This window comes from Amblyomma maculatum, chromosome 3 (genome assembly GCF_055883805.1).
Source record: "Amblyomma maculatum isolate TAMU_Amacu chromosome 3, ASM5588380v1, whole genome shotgun sequence".
NCBI classification, from domain to species: Eukaryota; Metazoa; Arthropoda; class Arachnida; order Ixodida; family Ixodidae; genus Amblyomma; species Amblyomma maculatum.
In genome coordinates this window covers 40,635,869-40,647,952 of record NC_139346.1, presented here as the reverse complement: position 1 = coordinate 40,647,952, position 12,084 = coordinate 40,635,869, and the positions used below count along the sequence as shown (strand labels likewise).

The window sequence follows — 12,084 nt, the reverse complement described above, 5'->3', positions numbered from 1 at the left end:
TGGTGCCAGAAATAGCGCAATATATTCCGTAGCTCTGCAACAACGTCACACTTCTTTCTTTTTTCTATAGTTATGCATTGCTGTTTCGTGGTTCTTTACTTTATTGTGGTACTTTTCTAGATTATAGTTGTGTGGTAAGTAAACAAAATTGCATAACGCATATATTTGTTCTTCTTTTGGCCCATCTTTCGTACCACTGTTTTATTCTCTTCTTAAAAAAACTGTTTATCTTTGTACAGAAATAGGCGTAGTTATAAGAGCTTCATGCCCACGAAAGCACAAAGAAACTAGCATGACAACCGAACTTTTATTCAGCTTTTTTCGACTGGCAGTTAAGTTCTAACAGCGTTTTGTTTGTGCTACTCGAGTACAATGCAGGTTATAGTGATGTTGTACTAATGCAGCCCAAGCTTTTACTTCGTCGGAGCTTCAACAGGTGTTCTCGGATATATACGCGATGGCGTCATTTATTAGCGAAATTCTTTACTTTCAAGATTGCTGGTCTCATACGGCTGTTCTTTAGCAGCAGCAAGATTAGCCGATGCCAAAACGTAGCGTTAGAATCATGCATAAGGTTTTCGCGCAACGCTCAGAGCGTAAGTAATACATTTCACTAAAAGGCGAACTCATACTCGTAAATTGCGCTGTTTCGTGGCGGGGAAAGCAACGGCGTACGCCTTTGGTTCGCGCTACAATGACCGACACAGAATTCCAGCGTCCTTTTCATCTTCCAAACGTGCGATGCGCTATCTGTACAAAAAGCTAGTCGTCGTCCCATATCTGTAAATTAACACTAAAACTGAAAATATTTTTGAAAGCCATATAAAGAAATTGTCCAGTCTTAACAAACTGACAAGAGACGTAAGCAAAACAGAAAAAAGCAAAAACAGATTTTGATAGCCAGTTATCCTTTCTCCTAAACAAGGCAGGTGACTTCGAAAACAGATTTCGTCGCAATAATCGAATAGTTTATGAATTGAGAGAGTTCGAAGACGAAACGTTTGAAGAACAAAAAAAAAAGTTAATGATGTCATATTGATAAGGAAGATAGGTGTAACGCCTAAAGATATCGAACGGCTTCATAAGTTCGGAGGTAAATCCAGTAATGAATCAAGGCCAGTCATAAATAAATTTCTGCGCACTCAAAAAAAGACATTCATTTTTCAAGTAGCCTGAAAAATTAAAGAGTTCGTCATAGTCTACCTTGAAAGACGTCTCAAAGCCCACTCGTGAACTGCGTAAACTTTTGTGGAACAGCGCTGCAGAAGAAAAAGCAAAGGGTGCTAATGTAAGCTCATCTTTGATAAACGTGCATTGATAGTGTTATATTTGCCGGAGTCACCGATAAAGGAAAGCCGTCAAATTGGCGAATAAGCAAGCCAAAAAATAGCTGGCAAAAAGGTATGATTCCACATCTCTGAAAATCTTGAATAATAACTGAGTAATATAAATTTTTTTTACGCAAGCTTGCCATACGGCATATTATAAAAACCATGTATATTATTTTGCGCAAGGAACCGGAGGAGGTACCTGATCTTACCGTTGTGGGTGAGCCATTTGGAGAAGTCCTCTTCCCTTGTTGCGGTTAGTCCAACTTCCTGCAGAATCTATTTCCTTGATGCATTTGCCCCTGCACAAGTCCACAGCAGGTGGCGAACATCCACTTCTGGAGCTGGTGTAGAACACTTCGGGGATGTAGCGTGTCCGATGTCTTCTTGAGATTTCCATCGGCATGCTACCGACGGGGTAAGGCTGCCCCAGCTCTTATCCGTTTAAGGAAAACCTCCTCAAATCTAGTTATGAGAGAGAGGGAAAGTGCGCGGAGGAATGAGAGCACGTATACTTGTCCTTGATGAGGATGCTCAGTTGGGAACAGCGGAGCGGGTATCAAAATGCATCCTCGTTGGGGTGCATTATTATTTGGAGCTTGATGTGTGAGGTAGTCAACTTTTCTCTGTTCAGCGTTCTCAGCATCGTCTCGTGCCCATTGCTACTTTATGCGTATCTGTGTTTTACTTTATTCAGTGCATGCATTTTTTGGGTTGCACATAGTGTTTTTGCGGGCGCGCGCGCTGATCGAGACGGCCGTGACCGGCGCCTGCTCCGGAGAGCGCGCGCTAGTCGCGCACCCCGTAGGTGGAGCCACGGTCGAAATGCGAGAGGAGGAGCGGCGCTGCAGGAGGAGGAGAGAGGAGATGGCGCTACTTTTAGTTTATTGAGGGGTTTTAGTAGAGCTGCGCTTCTGTGCGCCCCCTTTATGCCGCCCGGCGCGTGAGCGCGGATAACCAGGGTACGCTATCAGTACGCCGGCGGGCCCCCACCGCTGCAGGAAGCATGACGTTAGCGTGTGCACACCGTATTCACGCTCCTGGGGTTCAGAGTAGCTCACCGGTTGGTATATCGAATATTCAATATATTAGACTATTTCGAGAGCTTTTTCGAGTTCGATATATCCGGAATGTACTGTATGTACTTTGTTACTGCGACTGAAATAATTTCAATTATATCTCTCTTTTTTTCTCAGTAATCTGCTGAATTGGAGAGGATCATAAAACAAACTTAGTATTCCGTTACGCGCTTCCAATCACATCAAAAAAGTGTTTCACTTGGCTGCTTTCTTTATTATCAGTGCAATGTTAGCATTGAAGGTCCTGAAATCGGATATCGTCGATTTTGCGACCCTGCAAATTCTCTGGTGCATAGCAGGTTCCAGAGATGCGGCCCTTGGGAAATTCCAGCAGAGGACGGATTGCACATCTGCACTGGATAGAACCTAAAACAGAAAAAAGGCCATTGGTCGATATGACGCCACAATGTTTTTTGTGCACATATTTCCTTTTTCTTTTCGTTGTGCGCAACACTACGCTGCACCAAAGAACTGTATGTGCGTCGTAACAGGCCAAAGGGGAATTTTACATCAACATAAAGGAAGATTTATTTCTTATTCGCTCTTGTAAAGTGGTATCAAAGTTGTTTTATACACCATACCTATTTTACTCAAGGACCGCATGATATCCGTTCAAGCCTTTTAGAGTCTAAGCTTGACTATTCACAATGCAGCTTCCCGTTTCGCCTCGCTGGGACTAAATGAGCTTGAAAACATCATCTAGGTGTTCCCCAAAACGTGAGACAGATGTACCTTTCTTTCCGCGATAACCTAAGATATAAAACAAATTTATAAAGAAATCGCGGAATAAAAAGGCTATGATAAAGGTGCTATCGCATCTACTGTTAACCTTAAGATTGGGCGCCCACTAATCAGACAAGTCATGCACAACATAAATACAGCATGCGACATCATGCTTTCACGCCTCTAATTAGGTTCAAGCCATGCTTACACCACTACTATTTTTATATTCATAAATTCAGGGGCCTTGATTATATTGAAACCGGGATAAAGAGCTTGAAGAAGAGAGTAAAATATATTGGCACTTACAAGTGTGCCTCATTGAATGCGCTCCGTAGGCGTTTATTGGGGATTTGATACGTTATATCTTCGGGGCTCTCACAGCTTTTGAAAGCAGGAAGCAAAAATGCACTTCAAAATCTAGTGAAAGACAATACTGAGGAGGTAAGCTATGACAGCGTCACAGAATATTTCACATGACTTATCTTTAAAACTCGATTTTTAACTCACTGCTTTTTGCACCTTTAATGCGATATAATTCCGCAAATATTTTGAGATACTCGCTTAAGGCAATTTCTTGGAATAAATATATACAGTCTTTGTCAAACGTTTGTAGCCCAAGGGGTGCACTTCTAAGCCACAGCCTATATCAGCCTATTACGAATTTCCTTTTTGATTCTTATCCCTAGCAGTTGGGTATTCAGGTCTCTTAACACTTATTAATACAAGCGGTCGATAGCTCTGCTCTAGACATCTTTTATTTGTAGCTAAAACTTTTCTGGTGGTTTATTCCTTTCTTTATGAATAATTCTAGATACTGATCAGCCGCACGGTATACCATTCAATTGCTCAGATGTCTAACAAGTCAACTAATTTTTCATAATGTATGAAGGTTATATGTACAGATTGCTTATAAAATATTTGTACTGGTGCGCGAATTTCGTAGCGCAGCCCTCAGCGTATCCATTTAGGCATCGCTCGAGTAAACCCAGTGGAAGAAGCTCTGAGTTACTTGCCCGTACAAGAAAGTGAGCTTGGCTGCACGTCGTTACTCTCAGAATGTATATTGATAACTGCCTTAAATCGGGTATTTCTTCCACTGTTTCACGACTGAGATTATTAATGCAATAATAAGCTCGTAAACGTTAGGACGTGCTTTCAAGAGGAGCAATTCTCGAGTGCAACAGCGCAACGGCACGAGGCCACAGTAGAAGAAGGTACTAGATACAGCGCTGACTAACAACAAAGGTTTATTCAGGGAGACATTGCTTATAAAGGACCTAGTCCCTTCTTGTACTCTGGCCTCGTGCCATTGCGCTGTTGCACTCGAAAGCTATGTCTGACCAACGTGCCCATCAGTTACTGTTAGAAGATAAGCAGATTTTTCGAGGACGCTTTTATACTTTCTCTTCACCATTCAACACAATTCTGTATTACGCGTGACCCACCAGTAGTGGACAATTCCAAGAGCGCGCTTTGTTTCAAGGTTTGGCTGCTAACTTACATGAAGAGGTCCATTTACATTTGCTTCTCACGGGCCTGTGATGTAATCGCTTTCTACGCCCGCATTTGAGAACACCTCTGCAACGGAAGCTTTCGATCCCAGCAATGAGAGGGGGATAGGCTAAAATAGTGATGATTCGGTAATTACGGCCAACATGTGAACGGCGAAGTTTTAGGGCGATATTGCAGAAAAAAACAAACGTGGCTGGGTACGTGGTAATCTGCATTGCTGTAAGCACTATCGTTATGGGATCCGCTGTTTTACATTGCCGAGCCGTATCATGTAGTAAGCAAGAGCAAGTATTTATTAGCTGACGATTTTTGTGTTTCCCTGTTAGAAACATCATTCATTTGCTACCCGTCTGGACATGTTTTGCCAATTTCGTTCCCTTGCTGATTGCGACATGACGCCGCTTAAGAGGGAGTGCTGCTCCTTGTCACTAAGAGAATTGCGGTCGCGGTTAAGAAAACGCGCTCTAGATACGTGATAATATCATCCAAAATGAAACGAGCCAGAAGTAATCGCCACAGAGGCGAGCAGCTTGCAATTTATTCTAATTAGAAGCGCCTCTCTAAAATGATAAACGCACTATGAGAAATTCACTTTTCCTTGAAATTTATGCGTCTCGTACTGCATGCAGTGTGAAATATTATTAAAAACCTATTCACAGGTCACCTACTGACTGTTGAAGCTACCTATATTTCAACCGGCATTCGTCTTTGATTAAACCCGTACCTCTACAACGTGTCGGTTCGTAACGAAAAAGAGAACTAAGTTTGCCCCACGTTCTCAGGGATGTGTCTTTGGCGATTGCATGATCGCATGAACTCGGGGCCTGGCAAAGGAAAAAATGTAATGCTTAAGAATATCTAGCAAGAAAGACCTTTACCTCTAGTAGGCAGTTCGTATGGCCGGTTAAAACTCGAGAAGCGACGCATTTGCTGAATTGCAATTCCTCATTCGAATTACGGTCGCCGAGCTCTCTTAGCTAGAGCGCTTAATTTATGTTGCCTATGCTCGTTCCAGGCGTCTTATCGGGGACCTCGAAGTGCAGTAATAACACGCAATGGAACAAAACCTGAAGTTTCGTTGAGCTAAACTAGGTCAGCTTATAAATGCCGTTTTAGCGAATCAAATAACCGCCGATAGTGCAGACATGGGCCGCGTTCATCAAAGGGCTAAAAAACTCTATGCACGCGTGTATTGATAACGCTCCAATAAAGAACTTATTCTTGGAGAAGTCTCCAATTTTCATTTGTCCATTCTATAGAAATTCAGCTTATAATTTTAGTGGCTCAAACAAATATGATATTAATCAAAAAGTTCTTTCCGTTATTCAACGAAACGTAGTCTGTGTACTTCCTTCTAATGCTGTGTGCTAGAGATTCTATGTTTTTATAATGCATATATTGTCAGCGTGTGCGAGCACCCCGCCAAATACTTCAATGGCCCGAAGTCGGCAAATATACTTTTACCGCTGGCCGTATACTTACGGGTTTTGGAACAACTCACCGACAACTAGTTCGGGGTTATTTTGGTGGCTTCGAATAGCTTCCAGAGTATCTGCATCCCACGTTGCGATCCGATTAGTCTCCAAGCGAATGCTTCTCAAAGCGGGGAACTGTAGACTGGTGAAGCCTCTCGGGATCTTGGTGAGCTCGTTTTCACTGTAAGAGAGCATAATGCGAGACCCGCAATTACTCATTTCTATGGGCAAGTGCTTATCGACGCAAGATCTAAGTTGGAATTGGTGCCTAATAAAACGCCCAGCGAGTCCCTCCTTGCAAATAACGTGGGTTTCCTTACACCGAAGAGTCGCTTGCTATGCAATCATAGCACCGCTGCGGTGGTTCAGTGGTTATAGTGTTTAGCTACTGATTATAAGGTCACCAGGTTGAATCGCAACCTCGGTTCCCGTATTTCAAAGATGTTAAACATAAACGAAAAATTGAACGCCTCAGCACATGTGAATTAAACCTGGTGGTAGAAACTAATTCGAAGACTACCCTGAATCTCGTTAGATGCATTAACAGTTAAGGACCCAGGATAGAATAAGGGTAAGACAATGGCTGCAGAGTATGAAAGGGAACCGAACGGTTAACGGCGAGGCTTTATTCGCAAGCCAATCTTAGGGAAGATTACTGGCACTTGACTGGTCGAAACCAAGTCCTCTTGTCGAAACATTTGCTCGGAACTGAGGCTCTCCCTCAACCCTTGTCCAATTTTCTTTGATTGTCAAGAAGGTTTGTCATGTATACTTACTACAGTGATAAATAATACCATGCTTTTGAATGCAGGGTTCTTCTTTTAAACGTCGACAAAAATTTATATTAAAACTGCAATAGATGCATCTCTACAGTGTGTACGGGATTTTACAGCAAGGCGAAGTTCATGTAACTGGTGGTTAAACAATAAGAGAAGACTACTGAATTAGCGTTTTCACCTTCGCTTACAGACCTCAAATTTGTAATGTAAAATGCCAGGTCGTCAACAACAAAGATCTGTGGCGTTTTTTTAATTTTTCTTGATAGGAAGTGTGGTTTGATTGATCGAATGTCACAAATGGTCATTGCAAAGCTCATTAAATTGACTTATCTGCACTGCATGAAAATATAATGATGTCGTTGTGAGTGACATTGTCACCGAAATTACATTAACTTGTTTAACATTATCAAATAACGATAGGGTACCTGTATTTATTGCATATACAGGGAATATACACCACTTCTCATATCATATATTCGAAACACCAAATCAATTACCTTTAAAATGCCTAGATTTGGCTTTGAACCCTTCTAACCCCTATGCAGAATAAACAATTTCAAAATTTACGGTCTCTAACCTTGCAATGGTACACATCCGCCGACGATTGAAAGGTAAAACATTTGTTATTTGTTTTCGCTAACTGTATCATCCATGTTTAACATGTAAATGAACGCTGTTCTCAAACTTGCCAACAGAGACAGAACAGACGTACTGTCTTTGTCAAATGCTTAGAGACCAGGGGCTCATTTTTAAGCTATGTCGTGGCACTTTCTTAGCACTTATGGTAGTCTTTCCTAATGGGGAGCATGGAACAAGACATGTTTCTTACGTCCACGAGATTTTGAACAGTGCGAATGCATTACAAGTCACACAGTGTGGCTCAGAAGCAAACACATTGGGCTATAAAGTTTTGAGGAAAACTTAGCTGTGGTGAGTCTATTACATAAATTCGTAGCCTACCAGAGCACTCTAACTAATATGTGGGAGATAATAGAGGCCAAATAAGCACTCAGGCCTTAAGCGAGTAGGAAAGTGCATGTACACGAAGAAGAATCTCCAAGAGAAGGTACATAGGGCAGTCAATAATGAGGTAACGCCATATTCTGTAAAGCAGAGGTTAAGTGCCACCCCTTTCCCTCGATTTATTTTGAACCCTGCACCCAACGGTTACCCCGACCAAAGAAGAGGATACGGTGTCATCAGAGCCGACGCAGAATACGTTACGCCGATTAATAGCCGCAACGAGGCACATTGATCTTAACCGCTGTCCGGACAGCGTATTCGTCTCTCGAGCAACGGGAAAGAATTTGCTCATTTACACGGCATGACACCTTCGCTCACGACTGGACTACTAAGAAAGCTATTGGTGCGTAAGCCCCACCGATGGCAGCGCTGGGCGTAAGCGTAGGGCTTGAAAAAAAACTTTCAGCCGTATTCGTTTAGCTTCCTTTTCTCCCTCCAGTCTAAAGCCATTATCAGCAGTGGCGGGCCAAAAACGGGAGCTAGAAACATTTCACGTCCAAGATATTCCTTAGTGAAACTTGAAATTTCCGCAACCAACCCTTATAGCTGCACACAGCCCCGCGTCATGCATCCTTGAAGGAGTAGCCGAGACGGCTCCGAAACGCCGGGTTTTGTAAAATAAAAAAGTGTTGATTGGAAATATATAAAGTTTCACTAAGTTATCAACCCAACTAGAAAGGAAAATAAGTCGAAATGTTTAGCTTTCAAGATATTCCTTTTTAACAGGTTGTTGCTGACGAGACTAAGACGAATTATGTTATGCATGGTACGAAAAATGCTGTCACAAAAGCAAAAAACGAACAGACAGTTTATTCTATCTTACCTGGCTTTCTAAATTATAAGTACCTAATGTTTTGCAGGTGACAACCTCTACAATATTAACTGTGCTAATTGAAGACAAAATTCATCTAGTGCACCGCTCAGGAAGCGAGCTTCGACTACGTAAATCACTTACGTTCACAATTCTTTAACAAGGTACAAAAAAGTAAGTGTTGTTCGCTCCTAGCTGCCTGTTAATGCCTATGAAAAAGCCATCGCTCAGTCGCCACCATACTATATAAGCTGCAAAACGCCACCAAAATTAAAATCTTTCATTCCGGAAACCCGGTGAATATATTTGTTTCCAAACTTACCCCAACAAGATGGTGTCCAGGTGGGGCGCGGGATTTGGCAGAACAGCCCATGAAAAGTTCCCGAGCCTACTGCTCGTGATGCCAAATTTCTCCATATGCTCCAATGGAGCTAGCGCTCCTTCTTCGAGGCCGGAGACTCGCGAATCGAAGATAAAAATGTTCCGGATACTTTTTGGCAGGTTGCCCCAGTCACGGCTGAGAGACACCGTCTGATCCTGTAAGCGCAATGTCAGCAACGAGAGGACGTCTTCGAGCACATTCCACGACGCTGGTAGAGTACTACCCGCTCTGAAGAATATGTCCTTGAGGGTACCATTGAGACCTTCGAAAGCATTTGGATGAGTGGCTGGGAAGTTGTCGATGTGGACGTTGCTTAACGTAAGGTTAGAAATGGTCAAATCGCGAAAGGTGTCAGCAGGGAGACTTTCCAGGCGACTGTCGGAAAGGCTGAAGAAATGTTCCTGGTGCTCGGGGCGAGGAATACCCGTGGCCAACTCCGATGCGTGAGAAAAGCCCTTGCAAAGAAAGTAAAGACCTGTGTCCACTTGAAATTTTTGACAGGACGGTTCGGAGAACCCGAACGGCAGGCTGACGCACTGCAGTAGTAGGATGAACGAAAATTTCTGCGACATTGTCGAGCTTGCTCTCCTGAGAAGTACGACGCCTGGTCAACGCGTTGTCTGGGGCCTTTTTAAGGGCTTATGAAGGCGCTGCCAGCGCTGCCCTCTAATCACGCCACACTCGATGAACAAAAATATAAAATGGCCTTTTTATGATAAGTTCTTTTCCGCAGTGTAACTTTATACAGCACGCCACGGAACCATGTCTAGACTACGACTTATCATTTATAAGGCCGTTGAACTGTGGCGCGCTATTTGCGATAGAAAATACAAGACTGTAGTCTCGCTTACACAATTTTTTTGCGAAGCTAGCAAGTGGAGCGAGGCTCTTTAATTATACATTCATAATTATGTTTGTCGTATCACCCTTCTTTCAAAGTGGTGAAAGACTAGACAAGAGGGCGTTGCACTTCTCGACAAACCTGCAAGCATATCCCACTCTATGTTGTTTCCATGGTTGTCCTGGCTTCAAATCTCTTCACCTTAGATAGGTCCGCGTCTAACAATCTAACTGCTCCACTCGCCTTCTTCATTTTATCTGGTAGAGCATCCAGGGACGCATATTGCTTGTGGCTTTATTTGTGAGGTTTGCACAAGGCGCTACACATACCCGAGCCATTTGAATCCCTGTTTTCATGTGTGGAATTATCAGTAAACTCAACAAGCCTAATTCATGGCCGTATTCACTGACTGCAGTGTTTTGAAGACTCCTGCCACCGTTTTCGGCTGTTAAATCACACTTCGGCTTACGATCGCAGTACTCTATTGAATTCTATTACGCATTCGGTCTACTGTAAATCCGCAGCAGCGCATGTTTGACATCATACGCCTCCGCACGTACAGGGAATTGTTTATTTACGTACATGACCTCTACATATGTTGCTACTATAACCGGTTTACATGATCACAGTAATGATGCAAGCCAGTTACACACTCCATGTGAGCATGGGTTTAGAAATGTTTTGTCTTGTCTTACCCAACTAACTGAATTCAGCCACGATTTGGCGGAGGCATTAGACGATCAATCTATAATTAACTCTAATTAGATATTTTAAAAAATTGTGATATAGTGTCCTATTTCCTTTTACTACAAAACCTACCATGTTATAATGTTTCCCAACAAAAAATGTCCTCAATTAGTGAATACTTACATCATGGGCCCAGAGTATACTGGTTAATGAAACTCAATATAGCAGTAGGGGTGTTACTTCAGGAGTTCCCCAAGTGTCTGCGCTGGGGTCCTTGCTCATTCTGATTTATATTAATGATACTGCTACGAAGATGAGGAAGCGGGCAATGGTGCTGGGCGGAGCGCTCGCGCCAGGTGCGCTAGCCATAAAAGCATATTTCATCTTTATGTCATCACGTCGGTCTGTTTCTGTTGTGTCGCCATGTTCCATCGCTTGTCATGCCACCATGTAACAGTGTAAATGTGAATATCCACTCATGCATTAGATTATTTGCGGACGATTGTATTCTGTAATGAAAAATAGGTGCACTGTAATCCCTGAATGCCCGTTACTTATGGGAAGCAAGCAGCAACTGAATTGGACTGATCTTAAATCATACAGAGCAACATAAATATAATCGATGAGTCAGACATTAGGCATGAGCATAAACCTTCATAAACAGTATGCATACAGTTTTTTCAGAAAAACAATGTTCCAAGAAAGTTTCCCTATAAAATGCACAACACATTTACAAGACGCATTACAGAATGAAAGTATCTAGGTGTGTTTTTTGTTACTTCTTTTATCTTGGAGTCGGCACATTGATTACATTGTCGCTAATGCCTGTCACAAACTTGGTTTCTTGAGACATAGCACGCGAGAGTTTTCTAAAACCATTTGTGATGTGTAGTGCAAACCGTATGACCGGTCAAGACTAGAGTTCTCTTGTACTGTACAGGACCCTCATACTTTGAAAGGCAGAATAAAACCTGAAAAGTTGTAGTCATTAGCAGCCCAGTACAGGCTAAGGCCACAGATGCATTAAAATTGGAAGAGATGGAGCATTTCAGAATGACGTCCCCCACTCCCTTAAATCTACTTTATGCAATGCAATAAATTATTTACTTACTCGTATTTCCAGCAACGCTTAACTTTTTCCCCCTCGTTACTTATCGGCACGTGTAGATTACGAAGCTAAAATTCAGGAATACCAATGTAACATTGCAACATTCAAAGAGGCTATTCTTTTGAGGATGATTCGACAGTTAAATCGCTTGCCTGCTGCTCTTGTACGGCTTTCTCACAGTGATGGATTTTATTCTTCTTTACAAACACCGAAACCAAGTTTCACATTGTTATATTCGGCTGTTATCGGTGTAATCTCGGAGTGGAACGCTGTTACTTGCTGCTGTCACGCCTATGGTGTCCTCACATACATTTCTATTCGCTCGCCCAGGCACCA

At 42.5% G+C, this 12,084-nt stretch overlaps 1 protein-coding gene across 1 annotated transcript; it reads right to left on the bottom strand.

Annotated features, from left to right (window-relative positions):
• Nucleotides 1–2,619: 2,619 nt before the first annotated feature.
• Nucleotides 2,620–9,727, bottom strand: LOC146194630 (uncharacterized). Its single transcript, XM_084596092.1, has 3 exons — nucleotides 9,053–9,727; nucleotides 6,144–6,298; nucleotides 2,620–2,773 (listed from the first exon to the last, which is right to left on the bottom strand). Exons 1-3 carry the CDS (start codon nucleotides 9,682–9,684, stop codon nucleotides 2,637–2,639), a joined length of 924 nt encoding a protein of 307 aa, XP_084452218.1. The 5' UTR covers nucleotides 9,685–9,727; the 3' UTR covers nucleotides 2,620–2,636.
• Nucleotides 9,728–12,084: the final 2,357 nt, after the last annotated feature.